This window comes from Mycothermus thermophilus, assembly GCF_041956435.1.
Source record: "Mycothermus thermophilus strain CBS 625.91 unplaced genomic scaffold VTJ04scaffold_3, whole genome shotgun sequence".
Classification (NCBI taxonomy): Eukaryota; Fungi; Ascomycota; class Sordariomycetes; order Sordariales; family Chaetomiaceae; genus Mycothermus; species Mycothermus thermophilus.
In genome coordinates this window covers 900,571-927,924 of record NW_027191429.1, presented here as the reverse complement: position 1 = coordinate 927,924, position 27,354 = coordinate 900,571, and the positions used below count along the sequence as shown (strand labels likewise).

General features: G+C 57.0%; 10 protein-coding genes and 1 non-coding gene across 11 annotated transcripts; 3 read left to right on the top strand and 8 right to left on the bottom strand.

Moving 5' to 3' along the window:
• Positions 1-16: 16 nt before the first annotated feature.
• On the bottom strand, positions 17-1,563 carry VTJ04DRAFT_4438 (uncharacterized protein; the record flags this gene model as incomplete). The annotated part of the gene is made up of 4 exons (XM_069362446.1): positions 17-476; positions 598-799; positions 1,020-1,207; positions 1,310-1,563. The coding sequence occupies 4 exons, from the start codon at positions 1,561-1,563 to the stop codon at positions 17-19; spliced, it is 1,104 nt and encodes a 367-aa protein (XP_069219392.1).
• Positions 1,564-4,828: 3,265 nt separating this feature from the next.
• On the top strand, positions 4,829-6,766 carry VTJ04DRAFT_4437 (uncharacterized protein; the record flags this gene model as incomplete). The annotated part of the gene is made up of 1 exon (XM_069362445.1): positions 4,829-6,766. The coding sequence occupies one exon, from the start codon at positions 4,829-4,831 to the stop codon at positions 6,764-6,766; it is 1,938 nt and encodes a 645-aa protein (XP_069219391.1).
• Positions 6,767-7,010: 244 nt separating this feature from the next.
• On the bottom strand, positions 7,011-8,480 carry VTJ04DRAFT_4436 (uncharacterized protein; the record flags this gene model as incomplete). Its single annotated transcript, XM_069362444.1, has 1 exon — positions 7,011-8,480. One exon carries the CDS (start codon positions 8,478-8,480, stop codon positions 7,011-7,013), a length of 1,470 nt encoding a protein of 489 aa, XP_069219390.1.
• Positions 8,481-8,885: 405 nt separating this feature from the next.
• Positions 8,886-9,875, top strand: VTJ04DRAFT_4435 (uncharacterized protein; the record flags this gene model as incomplete). Its single annotated transcript, XM_069362443.1, has 2 exons — positions 8,886-8,966; positions 9,627-9,875. 2 exons carry the CDS (start codon positions 8,886-8,888, stop codon positions 9,873-9,875), a joined length of 330 nt encoding a protein of 109 aa, XP_069219389.1.
• Positions 9,060-9,151, bottom strand: VTJ04DRAFT_t49. Its single transcript has one exon. It is a non-coding gene; the product is annotated as a tRNA-Glu (tRNA).
• A 90-nt stretch (positions 9,876-9,965) lies between the features above and the next one.
• Positions 9,966-11,587, bottom strand: VTJ04DRAFT_4434 (uncharacterized protein; the record flags this gene model as incomplete). Its single annotated transcript, XM_069362442.1, has 2 exons — positions 9,966-11,277; positions 11,343-11,587. 2 exons carry the CDS (start codon positions 11,585-11,587, stop codon positions 9,966-9,968), a joined length of 1,557 nt encoding a protein of 518 aa, XP_069219388.1.
• A 547-nt stretch (positions 11,588-12,134) lies between these two features.
• VTJ04DRAFT_4433 (uncharacterized protein) lies at positions 12,135-12,537 on the bottom strand (the record flags this gene model as incomplete). Its single annotated transcript, XM_069362441.1, has 4 exons — positions 12,135-12,225; positions 12,297-12,365; positions 12,423-12,463; positions 12,523-12,537. The coding sequence occupies 4 exons, from the start codon at positions 12,535-12,537 to the stop codon at positions 12,135-12,137; spliced, it is 216 nt and encodes a 71-aa protein (XP_069219387.1).
• A 1,237-nt stretch (positions 12,538-13,774) lies between these two features.
• Positions 13,775-17,560, top strand: VTJ04DRAFT_4432 (uncharacterized protein; the record flags this gene model as incomplete). Its single annotated transcript, XM_069362440.1, has 6 exons — positions 13,775-13,850; positions 13,901-13,971; positions 14,029-14,138; positions 14,199-16,429; positions 16,487-16,767; positions 16,829-17,560. The coding sequence occupies 6 exons, from the start codon at positions 13,775-13,777 to the stop codon at positions 17,558-17,560; spliced, it is 3,501 nt and encodes a 1,166-aa protein (XP_069219386.1).
• Positions 17,561-18,028: 468 nt separating this feature from the next.
• VTJ04DRAFT_4431 (uncharacterized protein) lies at positions 18,029-20,355 on the bottom strand (the record flags this gene model as incomplete). The annotated part of the gene is made up of 4 exons (XM_069362439.1): positions 18,029-18,489; positions 18,785-19,375; positions 19,522-19,896; positions 19,980-20,355. 4 exons carry the CDS (start codon positions 20,353-20,355, stop codon positions 18,029-18,031), a joined length of 1,803 nt encoding a protein of 600 aa, XP_069219385.1.
• Positions 20,356-22,492: 2,137 nt separating this feature from the next.
• Positions 22,493-25,096, bottom strand: VTJ04DRAFT_4430 (uncharacterized protein; the record flags this gene model as incomplete). Its single annotated transcript, XM_069362438.1, has 1 exon — positions 22,493-25,096. One exon carries the CDS (start codon positions 25,094-25,096, stop codon positions 22,493-22,495), a length of 2,604 nt encoding a protein of 867 aa, XP_069219384.1.
• A 26-nt stretch (positions 25,097-25,122) lies between these two features.
• Positions 25,123-27,195, bottom strand: VTJ04DRAFT_4429 (uncharacterized protein; the record flags this gene model as incomplete). The annotated part of the gene is made up of 5 exons (XM_069362436.1): positions 25,123-25,196; positions 25,262-25,317; positions 25,583-25,708; positions 25,770-25,945; positions 27,133-27,195. The coding sequence occupies 5 exons, from the start codon at positions 27,193-27,195 to the stop codon at positions 25,123-25,125; spliced, it is 495 nt and encodes a 164-aa protein (XP_069219383.1).
• Between the last annotated feature and the right edge of the window lie 159 nt (positions 27,196-27,354).

Below are 27,354 nucleotides of genomic sequence, written 5' to 3'. Positions count from 1 at the left end.
CCGGACATTGATCCCACTAGGTCCCCACCAACGGCTTCTGCGCCCAAACAAAATGAATCGGCACGTACGCATGGATCCTCCTGTTCCCCAAATCCTCCGCCACGTCTTTTAGCAGCTCATCAATCTCGTCCCTCTCATACCCAGCCTCGACGAGCGGCTTCGCTGCCATGGCGTCGACAAACTCCTTGACTGTCTCACGGAACAGCGCGCCAATGAGCCGCAGGTGGCGGTCGCGCGGCCACTCGCCGAGGGGGATGTGGAAGACGCGCCGCTGGACGTTGGTGAACCCCGTCGACTCTAAGAGCTGCGGCATGCGGTCCATGAGGTACAGATCGGCGCCGTAGCGCTCGCGGACGACGGGCTCGATCATGGAGTAGAAGCGGCGGATGGCGTAGTGGGCGGGGATGGTGTCGTCGTCGCTGGCGGTGCGGGGGAGGATATCTTGGATTTCGATCCAGCCGCCGGGTTTGAGGTTTCTGTTTTTTTGTTGAGTTAGAGTTAGCTTGGACGGGTTTGGACCGTCGTTGTTGTCGTCTCATCATCATCATCATCATGGGAGAAGATAGGACTTAGAAAGGGGGGGGGGGGGTTGCTTACTGAAAGACCTTGCGCAAAACGCCCTCGTTGTCTCGGAGGGTGGTGTTGACAAAGCGGAAATGGGCATAGTCAAAGTCACTTGCGTGCGCCCATTCGTCCTCGATATCGTCGACGATGAACTCGACGTTGGGCGGGATCCAGTGCGGCTGGATCGGCGACAGGTCGACGCCAATGACTTTGGCGCTGGGGAATTCCTCGCCCACTGTAGAGACGAAAAGGAACAGAATGTTAGCCTGGGACTCTGCTTCATCTCTGGACTTCCCCCTCGCTCTCTCTCTCCCTCTCTCTCCCATCTCACACTAGGGGCCTCCCCCAACCCCTTACAATCAACATCGACATCATCATCCACAGCATAGGCATTGGCTGACCAGATCAGGGCTACCTATATATCAAACTCAACATCATTCGGGCGGCCGGCGTACTTTCAATTGCCCATTCCCCAAACCCCGTGCCCAGGTCGATGATCTTTTGCGGGTTGCTCCCGATGGGCGCGGCGTACAGCTTGCCGCCGAGCAGGTCCTTGAGCATCTCATGCCGCAGCGACTCGCGGTTGGCCTCCCCTTCGTCGTTGGGGAGGTAGTACCGGCCGTAGCGGAAGGCGTGGTATCGTCTGATATATGGTCACAAGATCAGCAACAAATACCTACTTAGAGCAGACATGTAGAAAAACAATGATGGTAGTTGGTCAGTTAGTAGATGGTCGTAATCATACCTCCCGTACTCCCAAACATGCCCGCCCACGCTCGACGTGACGGAGCCGAACCTCGTTTCTTCCTCGCCCGAGTCGTAGTCCGAGGTGGTGTCATGCCGGGATGATGACCCCCCGTCGTTGTCGTTGTCCGCCAGCAGCACGTCGTCATCGTCGTCCGTTAGAGGCTCGATGGGTATGCTTTCCTCCATGCTGGTGAAGGAGGGGGACCTGCTGTCGCCGGGGGTGGTGGTGGTGTTGCCCTGCTCTTCTTGCATCCAGGAGAGGAGCTCAGGGGATGAGTGTACTAACTAAAGTACCGTCACCTAGGAAATTATTGTTACTTTGTTATATGTACTTAACAAGTGAGCAAGGCGGGCTGCTAGCAAGTCCGAGTACGAGGTGCTGAAAAAAAGGCCTGTTTCCAAAGTGGGAAGAGAAGAAACAATGATGAATGAAACGACCCGGCAGTTTGGGTTGCCCCCCCGCGTCCGTCCGTCCGTTCGGGTCGCGGCAGGCAGTGTGGGCGGGAGTGGCGGCGGTAGGTATGGTTTGTTTAGGTACCTATAAGTCCATGCAAAGGGGAGTCAAGGAGGCCGTGAACACATAGTGAGAAACGATAAAAAAGAGAGTCAAGGAAAGACAGAAAGCACGCGATATTTCTAGTAGTTATCCAAACTCCAAGTCAGGCCGACAAGACGCTAAGTAGTTGAACCCCATTCCCAAAGACCACTGCGACATGGGGGACATGGGGAAGAGGGGACCTGATGAATGATGAGTGAGAACGTGAATAGCGAGTGGAGGACGCGGCCTGGCGCCGACCATCTGGCATGACAGACGTAGCATCGACGGCTTGAACGGTTCGGCAGTGTAACCTAGAGCGCAGCTTTGCTGGGGGACCCCTCCCGCTTGGCTTTTCGCGGGGGGTAGTTAGAGTGCTTAGGGGGGGTGTAGGATTCGGGAGATGCGAAGCTAGCGCTTAGCGGCTGGAGATTTCCACTGGCTTTCTGGAACTGAACAGATCCTTGGGTCCTCTTCTTCCACCCCCCCTCTTTCTTTTGTGTTTATTCTTCGATTCCTTTCCTTTCTTCTCACCCCTCGCCGACACAATATGCGCAGTTTACTTCCGTAAGAGATGACAAACAAGCAAGCCAAGAGAAGTCAAGTCACCGACCTTTCCTCGTCTGGGTAGGTAACTATCTAAATGTAAATATGCATGCATCTTGTCCTCCCTCCCGCACCGCACCAGCCTGCTGGGAATCCAAAGATGCGGGACGGAGAACAGAGAGGGGAGACCAAGAGAGTATCTGACCCGACTCGGCGGACGAGCATCGCGGTGGCGTTCGCATGTGCAGGGGGACACAACAGGCCCGGTTCATCGTCGGCAGGATATTATACAGGATGCACCCGACGAGAAGCGGGAAGGGAAAGCTGTTTGTTGGAGTGGTCAACGTGTGTTGTATACTGTGTAGGTACTCTGTAGGTAGTTACACAACCGCAGAGAGCAGAGGGGGAAGAGTGGAGGACGGGAGAACAAACAGAGACCCGGTCGGCTGGTGCCCAACCCATGGAACCTACCAGCTGGGTGGGACCTAGTCCGTCTTGGTGTAGGTGGTAGCACTGGCGATTACCTACACTACTACTGTAGGTGTCCACCATGTCAAGGATACCGTGGTGAGAAAGAGGGGGAAAAGAAGAGGGGAAAGAAAGAGCAGAAACGGCGCCACATCCATCGGGCCGACGGGATGGGAAAGGAGGAGTACGGAGTAGATGCACAGACTTTCTTCCCCGACACTTGCACCACATCCCCGGGACCGGATCGCAGCAGCAGAAGGACAGACTAGTTGCTTACGGCAAACCAACAGACCGGGATGCAGGAAAACCCTTGGATGCTTTTGTTTGTTGGGGCTTTGCTTGCTTCGTCCACGGCGGCGGGTACGTACACACCGTCCCAGAGTGTCGGGACCAGCCCCCCATTCACCCCGGGTTCCCCGTTTGGGAGGGAGTTTCGGGGAGTTTGGGGGTTTGCCAAACATGGGAGCGCATGAATCCATGCCGTCGTGGACAGAACAGCACCCAGCAGAAGAAACAAGCTGGAAGAGCAATATCCAAGCATTGGAGGGCCTCGCTTCCACACTCCCAACCCTCGTTGTGTTTGTGTTTCATTCCCCAAGAATTTCCCAAGAATTACCGCCCGAGACGCGCACCAGTGATAGCGAAGAAACTACGTTCATTGTCGTCATCAAAACTGATGCTATCTATCTGTCATTCCCGCCCCTCGGGCTCGCCTGCGGATTGCCGTATGAGGGGGGACCCGACTCCTAATACTTGCCGGATGCAACATGGCGTAGGCGCCCGACCCGAACGTCTTGGTAACGTTACTGGTTGGTAGTTGTTGGTTTGTTTACTTTGATAATGGTGCAGCTGGTGTGTCAAGCGAGGGTGTGCGTGGAGGCTTGGATTGGACTGGACGGACTGCAAGCGTGGTAGGAGGGCAGATGGATTCCCCAAGAGAGGGTGGTTACGTCATAGGTAGAAAGTTGTTGGACATCTTAGATGTTCATGCCTCAGGTACAGATACCATACTCGGGAGGTCAGGGAGCTATCCTGAGTCGAATCTTTGGTTGTAATAGAAACCTTTTCTTTCCGGCCAACTCATCATCAAGATATCAACAAGTGGGTTTCCTGGACGGGCCGGTCGCATCCTGCGTTGCATATTCTGTATGTAGGTGAGGTGCAGACAGACACACATGCACACTGGACAGCGCAATAACACCATAAACTTCGGCCAAGTGTGTGAGACATGCTTCGACTTCCTAATGCGAACCCCTGACCGCGTGCAGATCGGCGATTCTGGGCTTGGACCCAAATCGTCGAGATGCAGACTGGGTACCGTTACCGAGCATGTAAAGATGACTGATGCTATGCTGATGCAACGAGGGCGGTTGAAGCAGCTGCTGGTGTGGTAGAGTTGGTGTTGGTTCCGAGCGCGGTGTTCCAATCTCACAACTTGCCCAGAGTTGCTGGGACCATCATGGTACTCCGTACATAGTTATGCGAATATGCATCGAAGTGGTTGTATGTAGCTCGAGAACTACAGTAGCCAGGTAGCAGTAGTTCGACTATTTGTAAACAAGACTAAAGGATGACGAGGTACTTATAATATGGGAATACACTTGATGCTCAAATATATACGTCAGTAATCTTACCCCAAGTTGTGGTGTTGTTTCCCCTGAGATGCACACTGGTAAACAATGCCCATCAAACATAGGTCCTAACAGAGTACCTGTGCTTGGATAACACCACTCAAGCAAGCCCCGCTTCTTCTCGTCAACACACAACATCAACATCGACAACTTCACCTCGCTTGAGTTCCCGTTCAGTGTCCTGTCATCATAACAGGAATTCCCAAAATCACTCAAGGTGCGTCTTCAACCAAGTCAAACTCACTCACAACATCCCCACTAACACTTTTACAGACACCCATCACAACCGTTCATAACATGCAGCATCGGGCATTGTTTCTGTAAACCACCACCAAAAATGTCAACACGCCGCGAGAAACTCCAATCCCACTGCCTGCTCGCAGCAGAGCAAATCCTCTCCGACTGCACCGCCGCCCTATCCATCCTGTCCTCCTCCTCCGGGCCCACTCATCAACCTCATCCCCCCAACAACCTGGACGCTGCCCAACTCGCCGGCTGCGGCGAACCCCTCGTTCACCTCCTCTCCCGCCAGGCCGCCCAGCTGCTCCATCTCTTCAACCCATCCAGCCGCATGACAGCAGACTCCCAATCCAAAGATAAAGCCGCCGCCACCACCACCCTCCTCTTCAAACGCCTCACCGACCTCCTCGCCCTCTCCTACTCCCGCTTCTACGCCCACCTCTTCTCCAAGCTGCCCATGTGCTGGCGCCTGCTGTACACAGACACCAGCATTCTTAAGTTTTCGGCCCTGTTTTTGTCGCTGCCGTCTTCCTGGCCATCGCCCTCGTCGCTGCAGGGGGGCGAAGACAACGGCAAGCAAGGGGAAAAGAAAGACGAAGAAGAGGCAGAGCGCCAGCTGCGCGAGATGATCAAGACTCTAGATTTGGCCATCATCCTCGCTGGCGGTGCCGGACAGAAGAGGGGCCGGGGGTGGATCGATTCGGCGCTGGAGCTGTTGGAGGAGGTTTGGGACGAGCGGCCTCGCTGCTCCTCCCAAAGCAAGAAGTTGTCGGGTGTTAGTAGCAGCAGTGATGCCGATGAGAGTGGTATTGATGATGATGAGCGACAGCCCAAACGTCCCCGAACTGACTCCGACTCTGACGCACCCAGCCGTCCTGCCGCCAACAACCCCAACCCGTGGGAAAACACCCCTTCCTTCTCCCGCCACGAACCCTTCACTCCCCCCGTGCGCCGGCCCGTCCCGCGCGTGCCCGCGCCCTCGTTCGAGGCATTCCAAGCGTATTTGTCTCACCGAGAGCCAGGGGCCCTCGGCCCGCTGCCGCTGGTCATGACGGGCCTGCTAGACGACTGGCCTGCGCGCACAACCCGCCCGTGGCGCAAGCCGGCGTACCTGCTGGCCAGGACGTTTGGCGGGCGAAGGCTGGTGCCCGTGGAGGTGGGGAGGAGCTATGTGGATGAGGGGTGGGGGCAGAGGGTGATGGCGTTTGGGGAGTTTTTGGAGGAGTTTGTCATGCGGGAGGGGGGAGGGGAGGTCTCATCATCATTGTCATTATCATTATCGTCATCCAACAGCCAACAGTCTCCCAACCAGCAGCGGCAGCAGCAGCAAGAACAAGGACAAAGAAACAAAACAGGTTACTTAGCCCAACACCCCTTCCTCAACCACCTCCCCGCCCTCCGTGCCGACATTCTCATCCCCGATCTCTGCTACACCTCTCCTCCTCCTCTCCCTCGTCCTACCACCACCATCAACCCTTCCAACCCTTCCAACAACACCAATTCCTCCTCCTCCTCCTCCTCCCCTGCCCCAGGAGATCAAAACATACAAATACAAGAAAAAGAAGAAGAAGAAGAAGCAGGAGGAGAAGGAGACGGACCGCACCTCAACGCCTGGCTCGGCCCCGCCGGCACCATCACCCCGCTGCACACCGACCCCTACCACAACCTCCTCGCGCAGGTGGTCGGTCGCAAATACATCCGGCTGTACTCTCCCTGGGTCGGTTCCAATTCCATGGAACCCTCCTCCTTTGACGGCGGCGCCCGCGCGATGCGCGCCCGCGGCCGCGAGGGCGGGGTCGACATGGGCAACACGAGCTCGGTGGATTTGGGGGTTGTCGAGGGGTGGGATCCCAGACCTGAAGGGGAAGAAGACGAAGAAGAAGAGCAGGAGGAGGAATGGGAGGAGGAGTTTAGGCGGTTGCCGTACTTGGATTGTATCCTGGAGGAAGGGGACGTGTTGTATATCCCTGTTGGGTGGTGGCATTATGTGCGGGGGTTGTCGGTGAGTTTTAGTGTTAGTTTTTGGTGGAATTGATGGTGAGGGAGATGCAATGACGATTTGGGACGGGAGGTTGAGTTGGGATGTCGGGGGCCATTTTTATGTACATGATGCGTGTGGTGTAAGATGCCTATTATGTAGGTGCTCGGCAGGTATTCGGGCATCTAGGTAGGGGAGGAGAACAAGATGAAAACCCCTTCAGGAGGCACTGTATCGGTAAACAACCAACGCCATAACATTCTACAGTATATACACATACAACATCTCCACACCTCATCCCCTAGATATTATCCTGCGAAAACACCAACAGCGCGAGGCGATGCCTCACCACCAGGCCCAACACCCCCATGACCACCTGCAACCCCGTAATCTCGAGCGTCAGCCTGCTCTCCTTCATCGGGCCCCTCCACACCAACCACAGGTTCAATATCGTAAAATTGCTCGTCTCGACAATCCTCTCCCTCCCTTCCTCATCCGTCTCCGTCACCACCCTCAACAACCGCAACCTCCCCAGGGTCTTTAACCCCCATTCCACGATCCAATGCGGCTGCCTCTCGGCCGACCAAACCGTCACGCTCGGCTCCAGCAGACCAGTACGCGCGTTGAACTTGGGCAGACGGTGCCGCGGACACGGCACCAGCCCGAACAGCTGCGGGGCGGAGTAAATGAAATTAAACGTCTGCGGGAGCAGCAAGAGTAGCAGCGTCTTGGAGAAGTGGCCCAGGATGCCGACCACGACGAAGACGGTGCCGGCAAAGTAGCAGTACGTGTCCCCGACGAAGACCTTGGCGGGGTACTTGTTGTGGCAGAGCAGGGCGAACGAGACGGCCAGGAAGGGGAGCAGGAAGGACAAGCTGAACAAATGCGAGTCGGTGGCCGGGTGGGGGTGCGGCTTGGACGAAAACCCGGCCAGGCGCGGCAGGAAAGTGTCGGGCGGGAGGAGGTACAGCGAGTCATTGAGGGCGAGCAGCAGGGCGATGACGATGGACTGGGACACCTCGATGCCGTTGATGCCCGCGAGGATGTTGATACTGTTGGGGCCGAAGATGGCCACGGCCGACATGTAGGCGTAGTACCAGCCGCCGAGGTCCAACAGCTGGCCCAGGTACGGCTGCAGCAGGCGCGGCACCACGACCGACGTGACGCCGAAATCCACCGCGTACACCACCAGCAGCGGGATCGCCGCGAAGGCCGGGATGAAGAACTTGTGGCGCCAGCGGATGTCGAACAAATCATCCGCCAACCCCAGCGCCGCGACGGTGTGCAGGCTCACCATGGCCGACAGGTAGCTCGCCAGCTTGCTATGCGGGAAGCGGTGCAGGAAAACCCCCTTCTCCACCATGTCCTCCACCTTGACCACGACATCCCGATTCCCGCCGCCGCTCGTGGCCGCCACCACGTCCTTGTAAAACACAAACGGCACAAACACAATCATGACCACCAGGTAGACGGCGGCGCACACGGCGCCCATGCACTCGGGGATCTCGCGGCGGGTGGGCTTGGCCAGGTCGACGCCGCGGAAGCCGGCGCGCATGAAGGCCGGGCCCAGCCAGCGGATGAGGGCGTACGAGGCCGAGAAGGCCAGGCCGCTGAGGGCGAGCGAGACGATGAGGGGGATGTCGGCGGCTGGCTCCTGGACGGCGGCGAGCAGGATGGAGAGGCAGGCGGTGGTGATGGTGAAGAGGGTGAGGCATTCATGGCGGGTGAGGGTAGAAGGGGGTGGGGAGGAGGAGGCGGTGGTTGTCGTCATGGTGGTGATTATTGGAGGTGGGGGAGGGTTGTTGAAGGCGAATTGGTGTAAATGTTGATGGCTTCTCTGGTGGTTATGAGTTCATGGCTGCCCGATGTTGGTGTTGGGTGAGAATGTCCAAGGTGAGTGAGCGTTGGGTAGGTTTTTTTGGGGAGTCTCGTCCGACTTCCTCTTCCTCGTGCCGTTTCCCCCGAGGTGATTTATTAGGTCCTTTTGATATCCAGGTTGTAAAGGGAAATGGAAGTTGATACAAAAAAAGAAAAGAAGGAAAAAAGAAGAAAATGACAAACTCAGAAGAGAGAAGGCAAGAGTGACGGATGAGATGAAGTAATCCTCTCCTTCCAAAAATGACAGGTTTCAATGACAGCGGCAGTCGCGACTCGCGTTGCCAAGACCCACTCTCACATGCTGTGGCATCTCAACCTGGAAAGCCACAACCAGCACCTCAGCAAGAAGACACGACGACACTACTCTCGCCTCGTCTGGGTGCCAGATAGCAAATGAATTCAACATCAGGGGATGTGCTTCAGAGTTGACAAAATAAACGGGGGATGGGAAAAAAAAAAGAAAAAAGAGTGACTCGGATACCGGGAGTCGAACCCGGGGCTGTTGAGAGAGCAGTCAACCCTGAGGGTTGAGAGTCAACGATGTTACCGCTACACCATACCCGATTGAATCGTGTGTGGTTCCCGATTTGGTTGGTGGGGAGAGCTTGGGATTGCTAGATATGACCGCTTCCTCCAACTGCTCAGAACACGTCTGACAACACAGATGCTTACTAACCTCGACTTCGGCCGCAAGATTTGTAGGTTGAGAAATAAATAAATGAAAAGAAAGAAAGATGGAAAGTAGTGTGAAAGACCGCCGACTCCGTAGCCATTCCCAACCCCTCACTTGTCTCCCTAGAGCCCCTCACTACTTGTGCTCAATGTCTTGCCAGTTTTGCCTCGTCTGTTGGTGATGTTCCTGATCCATTCAACTCTAGAATTGAGGGCACCGGACGTTTGCTCTAGTTGGCGTACGGGGTAGCTGATGGTACTGGCTACGAGAGACCTTGATTGTGTTTGACAATCGTATTATATGTACCGTTGGCTTTTTTCCGCATGTACACTAGCATGGAGGGAAGCCTCTAAACAATTCTGAGAGGGTACTGTTTCACACTGTCGGTTGTTAACATTCCTACCATTCCTCACATACTCCATCCGCATCAAAGGCAATGACCATCCCTTTAGCTTTGTATGCGTTTACACCCCTTTCCACTCGCTTCCACCCCTGAATATCAGGGCTGGAAAACAGCTCAATAACGGGTATCATCATCCACCCAACCCTCGCTCCCTCTCATCCCCATCTTCATCCTCATCCCAGCCAGAAATCCATCCAGGTCCAACTCGATAGGTAGGAACGGTAGACATAACACAAACACCAATCCATAAACCATACCTCCTTCCTCTCTTTCAATCGGGAGAAAAATGTTACTGCCCTCTCTCACCCCACCCTCCCCACCCCCTTCAACCTCAAATACACATCCGTCCCCCACCCATACAAACTCTGCACCGCAATCCCTCCTCCAAAATACTCGGCGTACGCTCTGCTCAGGGGCAGGCCGTATCCCAACCCCGCGATGGAGCTCGCGCCGTTGCTTGCCGCCGAAATGATGTTGAGCGCGTCGTCCATCGAGCTAAACCCTCCACCGCTCCCTCCCGAGGAGGAGGGAAAATCCGTCCCATCGTCGCTCCCAAACGTGGTAAACGAATAGCTCCAAATCCGCGGCAACACCTCGGGACTGATGCCCCCTCCCCTGTCTCTGATCCGTATCGTCACGCCGGGGGCGTTCTCCTCGATGGGCGCGATCCGGGCATCTTCTTTTCCTCCCCTTCCCCCCTTCCCGCCCTCTTCTTCTTCTTTCGCAGCAGAACCCGAAGGTTGCTGCTTCATCACCACCTCAGGCGGTTCCGGCGCGACCGTGATCACCACCGGTTCTTTACTCATACCATTCTCGACGGTCGCGCGGAAGGCGTTTTTCAACAGCTCCGTCAGGATGTATTCCAAATGCGATGGGACAAAGGCGAACGTGGTGTCGGGCTCGCCGTTGATGATCCACTGAGGCCGCACGCCGTAGCTGAGCTCGCAGATGTCGGCGACAAAGTGGCCGCACGAGTCTACGAGGGAGGCCGGGCGGAGGGAGGTGTCGATGACGCCGATGTAGGAGGCCGGGGGCAGCGGGGGCGGAGGGTCGGGCGGGCTGGGGTTGGTCATGGCGATGGTGGTTTGGGGAGTGCTGGTGGTGCTGGTGGTGGTGGGGTTTGTTCCTCCTCCTGACGCTGCCGCCGCAGCCGCAGCCGCAGCAGCAGCTTTTTTGGTGCGATCCAGATAGGGCGTGCTACTAAAGTGCAGGGCGATGTGATGTTCGGCGATCAGCCTCGTGCCGATGCGGGCGCGCAGGTGTTCGTCCAGAAAGCGCGTGACTTCGTCCGGAGAGATGTATTTTCGGCACTCGAGAAAGCCGCGGGCCAGGACCGGGATGGTGTCGGTGTGGGTCTGGACCAGCTCGGCGAGGACCTCAGTGAAGCGGATCTCATCCTCGAGGTTGCTGATGGTGCGGCCCTGCCAGGGCAGGAGGGTGGAAAGGGAGTGTTGGTAGTTGTTGTAGATGCGGCGGATGTTGGGGTTGGAGACGACGATGTAAGGAAGGTTGCGTAAGGCCTGGATGCGGCGGGCCAGACGGATGGGGAGGAGGGAGAGTGTGAAGCGGGCCGAAGCTAGGAGGGCTTCGGCTGAGAGTGGTGGGCGGCCATGTCTGAGGCGAGTGTTAGAATCATAATAGCGGTAGGGCAAGACGAGGGAGGTGTTGAAGGGACACACTTGACGAGGTCGGCCAGGCTCAAGGCATGCTGAGGCTGTTTGGCCAGGTGGGGCACAAGGTCGACGTCGTGGTCAACAACTGGATGGTGATGGTGGGGAGTAGGGTGTTTAGAGTGAGTGGACGGCGGACGGGTAGGCTGATGCACCGTTGAAAAAGGGGTCGAGATGCTATTCAAAGTGCCGCGGAGGGCATTGGGACGGAAATGGGGACGGACCCTCATGGCCCGGAGGATGGTGGCAGTCATGTCGGCATGTTGTGTCTGGCGAGATAGCTAAGGAAATTGGGTTCGCCAGGAGAGGAGATACGTATTAGAATTCAAGCATTCAACACCTCGGGACAGAGTTGTATGGTGTTGGTGATTGTTTCAAAAGAGCACGTGTTATAACTGTTTGGTGTTTGGAGGAAGTGATGGTTGGAGAATGGAGGCCGGGATGGGCCTATGACGACAGTGGCTAGCCGAATCGGGCTGTCGCTTTCAGGGCCTCCATCTCGTGCTCGAGAGGACCTAGACTCGAATGGCCCTTGATTCAGGGACCGTCAAGGGGTTTGAGGATCAGAAAATATTTGGATGGTATATTCTGGCTTCATCCGAAAGCAAAACAAACCGACTGCAGTTTCAGTCACCATCAAAGTCAACTCGGAAGAGACAAAGTTTCATCAGATGAGCACCTCAGCGCCAAGCAGCCAATGCGGCTGTTGCAGGAGACGGAACGCCACCCCAACCTCCAACCCCTCCAACCCCTCCATCATCACGAGGTTGCCCCGCAGTCCTTCTCCTCCTCCTATCCTCCTCACTGGATCCGCACCTCCTGGTCCAACTCGACCTCCTTGACGTGCTCGTTGGCCTTCAGGGTGACGATGGCATCCTCGGGGAAGATGGCTCTGTTTGGTTTTGGTGTGATCAGCATGCCGTGCCTGGTTAGGTGTTCCGACAGTCCGAGATGTGCTCTTACTGGAAGGCCTTGATCAAGGTGTACTCGTGGCCGATCTGGCCGCCCTGGTCCTTGACCTTCTGCTTGGCCCTGTGTTTGCTGTCAGAAAACCATTCTTGAGGAATGCAATGGCGGATTCGCTCTTACGCGGCAATCTGCTCGTCGGTGGCCTCGTCCTTGAGCGTCACCTGCAAGAGAGGCAGTCAGCATCCGTCGGAGCAACGGGACAGCGAGATCGGGCACCAACAATGTAGGAAGGCATGGTTGCGGATTTTGTTTGATGAAAATGCCGGCTGATGGCTCGAGCGCTGAACGGTACGAGGGATGGTTGTAAAAGACGTTGGCTTGCTTGACAGATGTGTAGCATAAAAAAGCAGACAGACCAGGACGCCAGAAGAAGGACGCGATGTTGGATGCAGACAACTACTTATAGCGGCTACTGATGGAGCACTACCAACTAAATAACTAGCGCATCATGTTCCCTCACACCAACGACATGCGACAGCTGCTTGTTTGAGCAAGTTGGAGGCCCAAGGGCGGCTTGCGTGACGCGGCGTGGGACTCTCGTCTAGGACCCCGCGGGAAAAGGAGGGGCCTCCTCCATGTGAGACAGTACAGACATACGTCATGCCCCGCAACCTGGAACCTATTCAGCTCCCTTGGTCCCGACCATGGTCGATTCAGGCTGAGTACCTAAGACAATGTGATCGGCGAGTCAAGTCGAATGCGGAAAGGTATTCCAGGGGCAGCAACTCGCATCACCCGCGGTTATCCGACCTCGGCGGCTGAGGTGCTCTGAGGCCTTGGAGGCGTCATGGTCTTCCTTCAGATGACGACGGGACGGCCGGAGACTACCCTGTCCCACTGCAGCTGTAACGCGGGGCGGTGCGGTAGGAGGCAGCCAACGCACCGTAGTGCCGCTAGGTATGTACCTGAGGAGGAGCCGGTGAACTACCTAGGTCCAGAATGCCTGATGGAATAGGTAGCAGACATTTTGAGCGAGAGCGTCCCTGGGCCATGAAGCAACGAAGTGGGATATGCGCCAACTAGGTACACACTGTCCCGGATAGCTGATAGAGAGGTTCAAACACACCTCTGGAGTCTCCAATAGCAAAATAACTCAGTAGAAACTCTGAGAGTCAATAGGATGAGAGAAGATGTTCTGCTCTGGGCCTGGATGTACTGTACCAGAGAAACCGGAAAAGCCGAATGCGGCAAGTCGATGTCCCGAAGCCCCGCCGTCTTCTGGTCCAGCGGACCCGGCGCTGGGCCTAGACCCCACCCAGCCTTATCACCCTCCGATAAGCATCCTTATCGCTTATCGATTCCAGATCGTCCAAAAATTTCTGGAGCAGTTGCTGCTTGACACGGGACTGCGCTACGCTGCACGTCAAGACTCAGACACTTTGGAGGTTGGTAGCATTTTCGTCGCCTGAACTCACTTTTGGAACAACACCAACACTCCATCCCCCAACCCAATGCCATAGCCGCCACCCGCCATGGCCGAGGAGCAACAACACAAGGCCCATCGGCCTTCCAAAAAGTCCAAAGACAAGAAAAAGCAGAGCACTCCAGGTCGGTTCAATCGCCCTCCATGTGCTCTTCTCCAACTAACGCGACAACAGGCCAGAACCCAAAAGCCTTCACCGTCTCCAACCCAGGGAAGCTCGCTCGCCAGGCTGCCCGTTCGCATGATGTACGCGGTCCCATCTGAGACGCTTCCACACCTGACTGCCATGCTGACCCCTCCCAGATCAAAGAGAAGCGTCTCCACGTCCCCCTCGTCGACCGTCTTCCTGATGAACCACCCCCGCGTCTCGTCGTCATCGTCGGCCCCCCGGGCGTGGGTAAGACAACACTTCTGTACGTTGACTCAAGAGCCATTGACGCCTGACATGCCGCCACTGACCTGCCGCCCTCCAGTAAATCCCTAATCCGCCGCTACACCAAGGAAACCCTCTCCGAACCCGTCGGCCCCATCACCGTCGTCACCTCCAAGAAGCAGCGATTGACCTTTATCGAATGCCCCAACGAGCTCGAGGCCATGGTCGACATGGCCAAGGTCGCCGACATTGTCTTGCTCATGATCGACGGCAACTACGGTTTCGAGATGGAGACCATGGAGTTCCTCAACATCCTCGCCAACACGGGCATGCCCGGCAACGTCTTCGGCATTCTCACCCACCTCGACCTGTTCCGCAAGCCCCAGGCTCTCAAGGACGCAAAGAAGAGGTTGAAGCACCGTCTATGGACCGAATTGTACCAGGGCGCCCATCTCTTCTACCTCTCGGGCGTCCTCAACGGCCGCTACCCCGACCGCGAGATCCACAACCTCTCCCGCTTCCTCTCCGTCATGAAGAACCCCCGTCCCCTCATCTGGCGCAACTCCCATCCCTACACCGTCATCGATAACTACCGCGACATCACCCACCCGACCAAGATCGAGGAGGACAACATGTGCGATCGCACCATCGAGCTCTCGGGCTACCTGCGCGGCACCAACTTCGCCGCCCAGGGCCAGCGCGTCCACATCGCCGGCGTCGGCGATTTCACCATCTCCAGCATGGAGGTCCTGCCCGACCCTTGCCCCACCCCGGCCATGGAGCAGGCCATGGCCAAGATCACGGGCAAGACGGGCCGTCGCAGGCTCGACGAGAAGGACAAGAAGATGTGGGCTCCCATGGCCGACCGCAGCGGCATGAAGATCACGGGCGACCACATCGTCATCACCCGCGAGAAGGGCTTCGCTTTCGACAAGGACGCCGATGTCGAGCGCGGAGAGGGCGAGCAGCTCATTGTCGATCTCCAGGACGGACGCCGCCTGCTTGGTCAGACCGACAAGGGCGTCAAGCTGTTTGCCAACGGCGAGCAAATCGCCCAAGTTCCCGAAGACGAAGACACCGGAAGGAAAGAACGGAGAAAGCCGCGCTTCGCCGAGAGGGACGGGTCGGATGCCGAAAATGAGGTTCCAGAAGACGAAGGCTTCGTCAGCGGCGAGGAGGGGGACGACAACGACAACGACGACGACGACGAGGAACAGGGATCCGGATCCGAGGCAGAGTTTGATGAGCGGAAATTGGGCAAGCTCTTCCAGAAGGATGACGACGAAGAACAGCATGAGGATATCGCCTTCGCCGACAGTGATTCCGACCTAGGCTCCATCTCTGGCGAGGAGGACCTGGATGACGGCGGTGCCGACCTGGACGACGAGGATGAAGAGGAAGAGTTTGACTCGGACGAGGAGGGCGCTCTTCGGTGGAAGGACAACATGATCGAGCGGGCCAAGGCGCTCCACGGCAAGAGGCGGCCGTACCGCGCCATCGACCTCGCCAGGTACCTGTACGACGAATCCATGACGCCGCAACAGGTCATTAAGAAATGGAGGGGAGAGGAAGAGGAGGAGGAAGAAGAGGACATTGAGCAGGACGATGAGACCTTCTTCCGGAAGACGGGCAGGGACGAGGAGGACCTCGCCGAGGATAGGTTAATAACCCGGTTCGACTACGACGAGCTGGCGGCGAAGTGGTCGAGCGAGGGCGCCGTTGAGGCTCTCAGGAAGAGATTCGCCACGGCAAACTTGCTCGATGAGAAGGAGGGCGGCGGGGAAGGCGAGGACGACGACGACGATCCGTTCGGGGACGACGATGACGAAGGGGACGGCGCGTTCGAGGATCTCGAAACCGGCGAGAGCCACGGCCCGGCAAAGAATGGGGAGGAGGACGGCGATGAGAAGCCCGCGGAAAGCTTGGAAGCCGAACGGGAAAAGAATGCCCGCCGGAAAGAAGAGCTCAAGCTCCGCTTCGAGGAAGAAGATCGCGAAGGTTTCCGCAACGACAAGGCGATAGCGCGGCGGGAGGCAGGCGACCAGGAGTTTGGCGAGGACGAGTGGTACGAGGCGCAAAAGGCCATGCTCCAGAAACAGCTCGAGATCAACAAGGCCGAGTTTGAGGAGCTGGACGAGGCGCAGCGGACCGCCGTCGAAGGGTACCGGGCGGGCAAGTACGCAAAGATGGTCATCGAGGGCGTTCCGGCAGAGTTTTGCCAGCGGTTCCAGGCTCGGATGCCCATCATTGTGGGTGGTTTGACGCCAACCGAGGATAGGTTTGGGTTTGTCCAGGTCCGTATCAAGCGGCACCGGTGGCACAAGAAGATTCGTAAGTCTTTTTCCAGCCCCTTTTTTCTGACAAAAAATTGCTGACTTACGACTCTAGTCAAGTCGGGCGACCCCCTGATCTTCTCGCTCGGCTGGCGCCGGTTCCAAACCCTCCCCATCTACTCCATCTCGGACTCGCGGACGCGGAACAGGATGCTCAAGTACACCCCCGAGCATATGCACTGCTTCGGCACCTTCTGGGGCCCGCTCATCGCTCCAAACACGGGCTTCGTGTGTTTCCAGAACTTCTCGGCTTCGAATCCGGGCTTCCGCATCGCCGCGACGGGCACGGTGTTGAGCGTGGACGAGTCGACGGAGATTGTCAAGAAGTTGAAGCTGGTTCGTTTCCCTCTTACTCTATCTTACGAACAAGGGAAGCATGTATGCTGACCTCCCGCAGACGGGTACGCCTTACAAAATCTTCAAAAACACCGCCTTCATCAAAGACATGTTTAACTCAGCCCTCGAGATCGCCAAGTTCGAGGGCGCGGCCATCAAGACCGTCTCGGGCATCCGCGGCCAGATCAAGCGCGCCCTGTCCAAGCCCGACGGCCACTTCCGCGCCACCTTTGAAGACAAGATCCTGCTCAGCGACATCGTCTTCCTCCGCGCCTGGTACCCCATCAAGCCTCACCGTTTCTACAACCCGGCCACCAACCTCATCGGCTGGCAGGCGATGCGCCTGACCGGCGAGATCCGCCGCGACCAAAACATCCCGACCCCGCTCAACCCCAACTCGCAATACCGCAAGATTGAGCGGCCCGAGCGGCATTTTAACCCGTTGAGGGTGCCCAAGCAGCTCGCCGCGGCGCTGCCGTACAAATCCCAGATCGTCCAGACCAAACCCCAGAAGAAGGAGACGTACATGCAGAAGCGCGCCGTGGTGCTCGGCGGCGAGGAGCGCAAGAAGCGCGATCTCATGCAGAAGCTCACGACAATCCGGAAGGAGCAGGCGGCCAAGCGGAAAGCGAAGAAGGAGGAGAAGAGGCAGGAGTATTTGAAGAAGGTGAAGGAGATTGAGGAGAGGTTGGAGAGGAAGGAGAAGAGGGAGAAGAAGGCTTACTTTGAAAGGGTGGGCGCGAAGAGGAAGAGTGAGGATGCCGGTGGGGGTGGGGGAAAGAGGAGGAAGTGAGGAGGGGGAGTTGCTTGAATGGTTGCAAGTGTTGTGTTTGTGGTGGGATTTAAGTTGTAAATATTGTCGACTACTTCCTGGTGGTGGCAGCAGTACTAGTCCTGAAGGTTATATATATATGGAGTTCTGGGTTGGATTCAGGGGACCCTCTGTATGATGTCCACCTACCACATCCTCCCCCGTTGTGTCGTTCTAGGAAAGTGAAATGAGTCAGTCAGTCAGCAGAGGTCCAGTCCAGTCCAGATTTCCTGGGTCCTGAAACCAAGAGGATTCCCAGACGGCAATAAACTGCATCTTACCTAGAGTCTAGAGTCTGACTGACGGGTTGGGCTTGTGTATGAAGTGGGGTTGTCCAGTGTTTTCAGAAGAGTAACTCCATATCAAAGACCAGCCAACCAACATGAAGATTACATTACCAGGCAAAAACTAGGTATATAACAAGCCCTGCCCACTGTGTTGCAAAAGCAGTCACAACATATACCGAAACCCCCTTTCCCTCCTCCTCTTCTTCCCACTACCCACCAACGCCTCTTCCTCCTCCTCCTCCTCTTCCTTTTCTCCTACTCCCTCCTCGTCCAACCGCCGGTTCACCCTCCCCAACCACCACCTCAACCCGGCCGCCAACCCGGCCACGCCCGCCATGGCGCCCGCGCAAGCCGCCATCCCTTTGACGTAAAACGGCGCGTCCGACGCAGGGAACAGCCGCGTGCCGACGAGCGGGCCGCACTGGCCCAGCATCTGCAGCAGGGCGAACGCCGCGCCGCGTTTGGTGGCCGAGGGTTGGTTGTTGACGGACCAGGTCAGGATGAGCAGGATCACGGAGAAGAAGCCGGAGGTGGCCGGGTAGAGGAGGAGGTAGTGCGGGGTGGTGGAGAGGGTGGTGGAAGGGAGGGTGAGGAGGAGGAAGGAGAGGGTTGAGAGGAGGGCGTCTGTTGCAAGGGGGAAAGGAGGTTAGTGGGTTTTATTCTCTAGAGGGAAGTCGGGGATATGGAGGAGGATGGAAGGGGGAGGGGGGGACGAACGGGAGATGAGAAAAGGTGAGCGGGTGCGGAGTTTGTCGGAGGCGTCTGTGGTTTTGGTTCAGGAGGGTTATTGTTAGCAGGTTGATTAAAGGTTTTGTTTGTTAGTGGGATATTATATCTGAGAATGGGATGGCGAAGAAGGATGGACGAAAGAAAGAAAAGAAAAGGGTTGAGGAAAAGACAAGCAGGACAGAGCACTTACACGCCGTCCCCAACATCACCACAAAGGCCACCAAATACGGCGGCGCAGAAAGCGCCTGCGCCTCGAGCGCCTCGAAGCCCATGTCCCGCACAATGGACGGCAAGAAGACGGGGAGGGAAGCATACGCCACGTTTGCCAGGAACAGCATCCCCGCAGTCAACCACGCGGCCGGGTCGGCGAGGACGGCGAGGGAGTCTCGTAGTGTCCTTCCTCCTCTCTCACTTCTTCTTCTTCTTCTTCTTCCTTTTCTTCTTCCCCTTTTCTCTCCTCGTCTTGCTCCTCCTCCCCTCCTCGTGGTACGTGGTTGTGGTCCATTATCATCATCCTCATCATCCTCACCAGTCCCAGAAGAACTCTCCTCCTCCCCCGCTTCCTCTAACCGCAACCGAGCGACGTGCCTCTGGCGGGGAGTCAAGAAGTGAGCCGTGTCGGGGGAGTCGGGGATGCGATGCCAGGCGACAAGGGCGGCGATGACGGACGGGAAGCCCTCGACGAGGAAGAGCAGCCGCCAGCCGGCGATGGGGAGCTTCTCACCCAGCTTGAGGATGACCCAGGCCAGGGAGGAGGCGAAGCTCGTGGCTAGCGGGGCGGCTTGATACACTCATTGTTAGCATCATCATCATCATCATCATCATCATGAGGCCGACCACCACCACCCAATCCCAACCCCAACCATAGGTAAGCAGGTAATACGGGAGCAGAACCCAAAGAAAAAGGAGACAAACAAAAAGACTCACCAGAAACAAAAACCCCCACCCTCCACGCCACCTCCTCCCTCTTATAAAACCCCGCCAAATACACCGGCACCCCGCTAAACCCAGCCTCCCCGACCCCGAGAGCCGCCCTCAGCGCCACCAGCATCGGATAGTCGACGCTGACAGCCTGCAGGCACGCCGTCGTGCCCCAGACCATTACCAGCGCCGACACGTACAGGTGCGCCGGCAGGACCCGCCAGAGCAGCGCGAGCGGTTCGAACAGGATGTAAGTTACGTAGAAGGAGGTGAGGGCGAGCTGGTAGTACCAATCCCCTGCTTGATCAGGGGGAACAGGAGGGGGAGGGGAGCCCGGGAGGAGGTCGGAGTTGAGGGTGGTGAGGCGGGCGTTGCCTATGTCTTTGGGGAGGGGTTAGTAATGAGGTCATGAGCATGGTGGATGGGTGTAAGTAAGAGAGTGAAACAAGGGGGAAGAAACGAACTGGAACGGTCGAGAAAACTAAGCATGTACAACAATGCAAGGAAAAGGACGAGGTGTCGGTCGAGGAGGCGGAGCGTGGCGGCTTCTTCGGCGGGGGTGTAGGGTAGGCGGAAGATACGATGATGGCGGCGGGTGTGGAGGAGGTAGCTTTCTGCAGCGGCGTTGGAGGAGTTGGTAGTGATGAGTTGCTGGTCTTCTTCCTCGTCATTGTCGGTTTCGTGAGGGCTGTTCTTGTCCTCCCTCTCTTTCTCCTTCTCCTGATCTTCGGGTTGAGAATCTGATGAAGATCTTAAGGTGGAAGAGTAGGAGGAGGTGGTGGTGGTAAGTTGGAACTGTCCCTCACCCCTGAAGAGTGATGCCGTCCCCGTCTGGGCCATCTTGTTTATGAGGCTTCTGGACCAAAATCATGAATGATGTTAGTATCACATCCGTAGATGGACAGATAGATGGCTTACTGACTGCAAGTAGGCAGGGAGTAAGAGAAGGAGAATCAAGTCACCAGTTTCCTTGGTAACCAATCTTGGAAAAGAAACATCAACAATACCTAAGGTCAGGTAGTTTTCCTTTGGTAGTTCTTCGCCTTGTCAAGTCATCTGATATTCATCTGATCCGATAAGGTTGAGATACTACGCGTACGAGTAAGTCTGGCACAATTGATCAACCCAGACGATCGCCATCATCTTTCCCACTTCAGAGCTGACAGCCACAGTCACACATCCATCCCGCGTCCGTCCCAAGCTCAACCAACCCCCCCTTGACATATGCGATCTTTGTGTCACCGCAAACACCAAGGAGCGGATAAACCCCGCACCGCCAACTGAGGCGACTCTCCCTTGCTTACAGAGCACGTACATGTCAGCCTCACTCGCCACCACCACCTAAAAGCTCGTGACACAGAACGATGGATCCTGTTTCTCGGGCCAGCCAAAAATAGGTAGGTAGGTAGGTAATAGAAAGGATAGGAGGGATGGCACAACTTATGGGAACAGGACAACGACCATAGGCATCAAGACATTGGTAACAATCTCCGTTTATCCTAGAGTTGAACAAACGGTTATCATCACCTTGACTCTTGTAGCCTAAGTCATTGTAAATGCCATGGACACAAGTCCAAAACAAAGAAAATGTATTATTAAGACATTAAACACCCAAGAGTTCGTTTGATGGAACAGGGATCAAGACATCTTGGTTGGTTGAGGCTGTGGGGAGGTAGGGAGGTAATCTGCACCCCAAGGGCTCGTTCTCTCTTCGTCAATCATTATCAACCAGCACCAGACCAAGTCCAGGTTCAGGTGGTCGCCAACAACTTGCCCTACACTCAGTAAGGCACATCTGTGCTAGAACAACCCCGCCATTGAACTATCCAACCCTCAGGGAGAACAGAACACCATCATCCAGATACACACATTGTAGTACATCCATCCATGCACAGACACGCGCTGCAAACACAGCAACGATTCACACACGTCTATAGACACACACACACGCACAACACACTACATTGTTCACCTCACCCTATCTCCCCCCTCTCCCACACCTCTCACCACTACTAACCAAGGCACCTAAATAGTAAAAGAAGAAAAAAGTAAAATAGTAAATTCGAATAAGGTAAGAAGTATAAACAAGCCCAGGTTGTATGTATAAAGAGGTATAATAGCCACCCAAGCTAAGAAGGTATAAAAAGGAAAAATATAATAGCGAGAGGGATGATACAGGTACTCGGCAGGTTAGACAGACAAGCAGGTGGGTAGGTATGTATGCGCAGCGAAACCAAAAGCAAAAACATGGAAACAAGAGAACATGGCCATGGCTGGAACTTTCACCACCAACACATCTTTTCCTCCCTCTCCTTGTTTTCTCCCGATCCGAAGCGTCGGTTTTTTTCTCTTCCTTCGTCCACCGTCCCGCCATTCGCTCATCCATTCATCTGATTCTTTGTCTATAACCAATTGACCCATGAGACCAAAAACGAGGATGATGGTGAGCAATAAGCGGTCCGGCAACCAAAGAAAAATTGTCCGTAACATAACCAAAACCATAAAAAACCAAACAGCAACGTCTCGGAGAGCGGTCACGTTACAGGGGGCGGGGCGTTGTGGCTTAAGGGGTTTGGCGCCGGAGGGTAGTGCCACCCTGTGGGGCTTGCTTGCTTGCTTGCTTGGGACCAAACCGCCGCGAGAGAAACGCGCCCGCTCGCCGAGTTGGGGGTATCGAAGTAGAAAAATTGAAACTTTCGTCGTGCCCTGACCGTGCGTCATCTCGGAACAGGCGGCGGAGATGATGACTGACCTGCACACACGCACCGTGTGGCCTCGGCGGTGGGTGGTAGGGAGGGGAGAGAAAGAAGAATGATGACGGCGCGGCATTTGTTTTTGGCTCAGCAGGGCGCGACAGACCCCGAACAGCGGAGCGGACCGAAGCGGCGGCAGGCGGAAGGGCCAACTCAACGAATCAAGCAAGCTGGGCCCGTCGCCCCCCTAACCCCCGAACGTGACCTGATCATGGCCTTGTTGTTCAGTTCCAGCCAAGCGAGTTCTCAGCGGCAACCGGGGCCGAGATGAACTGGGTGCGGCCCGAATTGCCCATGCTGCGTCCGCTGCCGTGGCTCTCCCGCTGGACGGCACCGTAGGGGCTGCTCGTGAAGTCGCGGCTCAGGAGGGCACCGCCCATGAGGGCGGGGCTGCCGCGGCCCGTCTCGCTCATGTCGGACGGGTTGCTGATGGAGCTGGCCCGGCGGTGCGCCTGCTTCTTGCGCTTGTACCTGCGAGCGACGACGAACATGACCACGCCATAGGCGGCGGCGACGGCGACGGCACCGCTGACAATGCCCGCCGTGGTGCCCGAGCTGCTGGAGCCGCCGCTGGAGTTGTTGGAGTTGTTGCCGAAGGGGTCGCTGTTCGGGGTGTTGTCGGAAGACGAGGAGTCACCGTCGCTGCCCGGGGCACCCGGAAGGTTGGCACCGGGAGCCGTGCCACCGATCTCGATGGGAATAGCATTGTTAATCTGCTGCGTCAGATTGAAGACCAACGGATCCGGGTGCTGGTACAGTTTCGAGTTGCGAGACTTGATATCAATGGCCAGGGCATCAACCATGCTGATGGGGTAGGTGACCTGAGCGGTAGTCGTGATGTAGCCCAAGGAAACCTGCGTGTCGAGCGGAACCAACAGCTTCACATCGGCCAGGCTGACGTCGAAGCCGGCGGCATCGGCAAGAGCCCGGGGCAGGAACTTGAAGATCTGGGCGGCCGCCTGCTCGTTCGAGGCCACGAAAGGCCACTCGTAGCCCTCCTTGAAACCAATCTGGATGAGCCTGGTGCCCTCGGGAATCTCGTTGTTTCCGTCACTTGGCTGGATGGCTTGAGGAAGCGTGCTGGGGATGCCAGTCTGGGAAACAGCGGTAGTGCCGGTGGCCTTGGAAGAAGTTGGAGCCAGGATGATGGTCGTGGGCAGCCATTCCGAGCTACTGGCAGTGAAGAAGCCGGTAGCGCTGATACTGGTGGCCACATCCGAAGGGCTGACGCTCGTGGTGGTCTGGGGCGCCTGAGAAGTGGTGGGAGTGGCCGTCGTGTTGGTGAAGGGGAACGTGGTATTGGCCGAGATCGGCGGGGTCGGCAGCACAGGGCCGTCAGTCGTGGCGCCGGTGGGCAGAGTGGTCTCGGGGACAGAGGTAGGCTCCTCCTCGCCGCTTGTCGGCTCGGTACCGCCCGTAGGCTCAGGCTCGTCAGTGGTCGGAGGCTCAGTCGACGTCGGGGGCTCATCGGTCACAGGCACGTCGGTAGCATCGCTCGTGGGCGGAATATCAGTGACATCCGACGTAGGGACATCGGTAACGTCCGAAGTAGGAGGCTCAACGGTGGTAGGGGGCTCCTCGGTGACCGGTTCGCCGGTCGTACCCGGTCCAGTAATTCCATCAGTGATGCTGGTCTCAGGAGTAGGGAGGGGCTCGACGTCGGTCGTAGGGGTAACCTCCTCCGAGGTGACGATGCCAGTCGGGGCGATTTCAACACCGGTGGATTCCGGAGTCGTGGGCTCCGCCGAAGTCACGGGCTCCTCCGGGACAGGAGTCGTGGGAGCGGGTTCCTCCTCCACCGGAGTTGTCGGGTCAACCGTAGGCTGCTCCTCCTCGGTGCTAGTCGGGGCGGGCTCCTCCTCCACCGGGGTTGTTGGGGCAGTTGTAGGCTGCTCCTCCTCGGCGCTAGTCGGCACAGGCTCCTCTTCCACCGGGGTAGTCGGGGCAACGGTAGGCGTAGGCTCAGGCTCCTCCTCCTCAGCACTGGTCGGAGCGACAGTTGGCTGCTCCTCAGGAGTGGTCGGGGCAACGGTCGGGGTAGGCTCCTCTTCCTCCTCGCTTGTCGGAGCAACAGTCGGGGTAGTTGGGGTAGTCGGGCTAGTCTCCTCCTCCTCCGCAGAGGTTGGGGCAGGCTCCTCCTCCTCCTCGACGGCGCTCGTCGGGGCGATGGTAGGGGCGGTCTGCTCCTCGCTAGAAGTCGAAGTTTCCTCCTCGGCAGAGGTCGGGGCAGACGTGGGGGTGCTCGTCGTCGAGGTAGACTCCTCCTCCTCGCTGGTGGTCGTGGTCGTCGACGAGGACGACGAGGGCTCCTCTGCGATTGACGAAGACTCCTCCGCGATCGAAGACTCCTCCACATTGCTGCTGGTCTCACCCGGGGTTTCGGATGCCGGGTCGGTAGCAGGAGCGGTAGTAGATGGCGGAGGCGTCTCAGTGTCATCGGTCGAAACGCCACCATCCGAGGATTCGGTGCCGGGGGCTTGGGAGTCCGAAGATTCGGTATTCGGAGACTCGCTAGAAGATGAATCAGGCGAGGTCTCGCTCGTCAGGGGCTCCTCGACCGACGCGGTAGGGATCACGACAATGGTGCTAGTCGTGACGATGGTCACGGTCGGTTCGCTCGGGTCCTGTTCCAGGGGAAGATCCTGCCGCTTGGTCGTGTCAACGGCCGGCGGGGTTGGCGTGGCACCTTCTGACGGAGCGAGGGAGACATCTGGGATCTGGCGCTTGACGTAGCGGGGGAAGTAGTGCTTGGGCCGTGCGGCCTCCTGGCTCGCGATGGCCGACGAAACGGCCACCAGAGCGGCCGTCAATACCGATGCTGTCCTCATTCTACCGGTCTATTATGGCGTGATTCTCATTCGCTCCAGAAAGGTCGTGTTTGAGGGTTTGTTCGTCCGGGGGTGTGTATATGCGTGTGTGATTTCGACTCTACAGCACGGCGATGCGTTGTCAGCGTCGCCCAGGGCGACACGGAGAGGCGTGTAAACACTCACTTGTCAGGGTGATGCTAAGGAGCGTACTTGACAAAGGGTGTTTAACGAGTGTGTTTCTGGGGATGGGGCCATCATGTCAGCAAGCTGTTCCGACGAGACATCTCACTTGGTTCCATAACCCAGGACCACTTCGGAGTTCCCCCTCACGGATCGCCGCGAAACGGAGTTGTTCCTCCGCAAGCATGATTGCATGACGCGGTCTTGAAATCCGGCGCGGGACACGTAAACGATCGATCGGCGGTCCTCCGCCTAAATCTAAAAACCAAACAAATTCCCGAAACACTTGTGGTCCAAGTCCTCCCTCCGCGGTTCCCAACTTACAGCTGGAATTCCGGGGGAATATGCGAGATTCCCTCGGGAATGCACAAGCGATCGACTGCGTCTATAAAAAGAGCGACTCGACGAAAAATCGTCGAAAAAAAGATTTCTCTATTTCGTAAATTCGTGCTTCACCTTCGTGGCGTCTTAAACTCGCGTCCAAGAGTCATGACAGGGCGGGCATCGGGACGTTGTCGCGGCTAGGCCTGGTGTTTTTCGTCGCGGAGAGTTGAGTCGCGAGAAAACGAACGACGGCGACGACGACTCGGGGCGTTTGGGATTCGTCGTGTCAAAGGGCCGCAGGTGGCTTGTCGTCGGCGGGAACCTGGAGCGACGTCGTCGTGGTGGACAAAGGCGCCGGTCGAGCTTGTCGATGGCAAAGCAAGAAAAAGAGAAAAAGAGGAAAGAGAGCGAACGAGCGGAAAGAAAGGAAAGGATTGGCGAGCGAGTAAGAGAGAGGCTGGACGCACAGAAGCGGGACGGAAAGACGGAGAGACAAGAACGGAGCGAACGAAACCGCAGCAAGCAATAGCAGCAGCGGCAGCAGCAGCAAAAGCGGGAAGAAACAACCAACGGGGCCAGGGGCACAGGCACCACAGGCACAGGCGCAAGGAACAGAACAGGGGGGGAAGGACTGAGGCGGAGCACGGCAAGGGTTGAGACGCCCGGGGGCCTCATGGAGGGGGAATGAGCAAAATGAGGGTCAGGTTGCATCGAAAAGATTGCACGAGCAAGGGACAGCAAGGGAGAGCAGCAGCCGGCTTGGGATGGTCCTTGTCGTCCCTGTCGTCCATGCTCCACAGCGATATCTGGGGGTCGCGCTAACGGACAAGTACCCGCATCTGCAACTCGCCGGCGGCCGGTACCCTCGACGCTAACAGTGGAGATGTAAACGGACTCTTCACTTGCCCGACCACACCATCACCCACCTCAGCCCAAGTTTGCTGAGGTTTGATGAAGAAGGGGTCGACCGCCGCAGTCCGGGCAGTCCAGCTCCCACGAGTTCGGATAAGTACGAACTGTCCCAACCAAGTGCATGAACGAGGCATGGACTGTCCTTGTGTCGACATGCTGGGTCCAACCTTGACTGTTGACTGACCTGAAGCAGAGGTGAGTGTCCAGGGGAAACGAACGATGGAGTTTCCCAGGCTGGGCTGGCATCCACGGCAGAAACGGGCAATCTGGAAGAAATCAACCGGTACAGTACTGACCTCAAGAGAAAGAGAACGGAAACGAGCACAGCACAAACACAATGGCCACGCGCGATGACAGTGCAGGACAAGCGCGCTGCAATGCTTGGCCACGGGCACCAGGCACCAAATGGAAGGTTCCGAGTGACCGGGGGTCTTCCTCGCAGCGCGAGGAGTGGCTGCCGTGAGAAACAGCCGTTGGCAAGATGGGACTGGGAAGTGGGTCCCGGACCTGCAAGAGATGGAAGAGTTACAATCCCAAAGAGTTAGTCTTTCCCCGGATCAAAAAGTAACTTTTCAACTCGTCGGGTCTCTGCCCGTTTTCTGCAACCCTCTCCCGTTGCAAATTAAAGGACGACCCACCTGAAGGCTGCCAAGCCGATTCGGCGCAACGTGGTTGGCTAGCGCCAAGATAGCGTGCTCCATTTATGGTGATATCCAATCGATTAGGTGCTCGGCTCGGCCATGCGCTGACTGCAGGGCAGCTACAGCACGATGCTGAGATTGCGCTGAAATGCGCTGAGATGGAAGGACGGAACTTGCAAGCTCAGGTCGTCCTCGGAAAAGAGCAAGTGGACAAACATG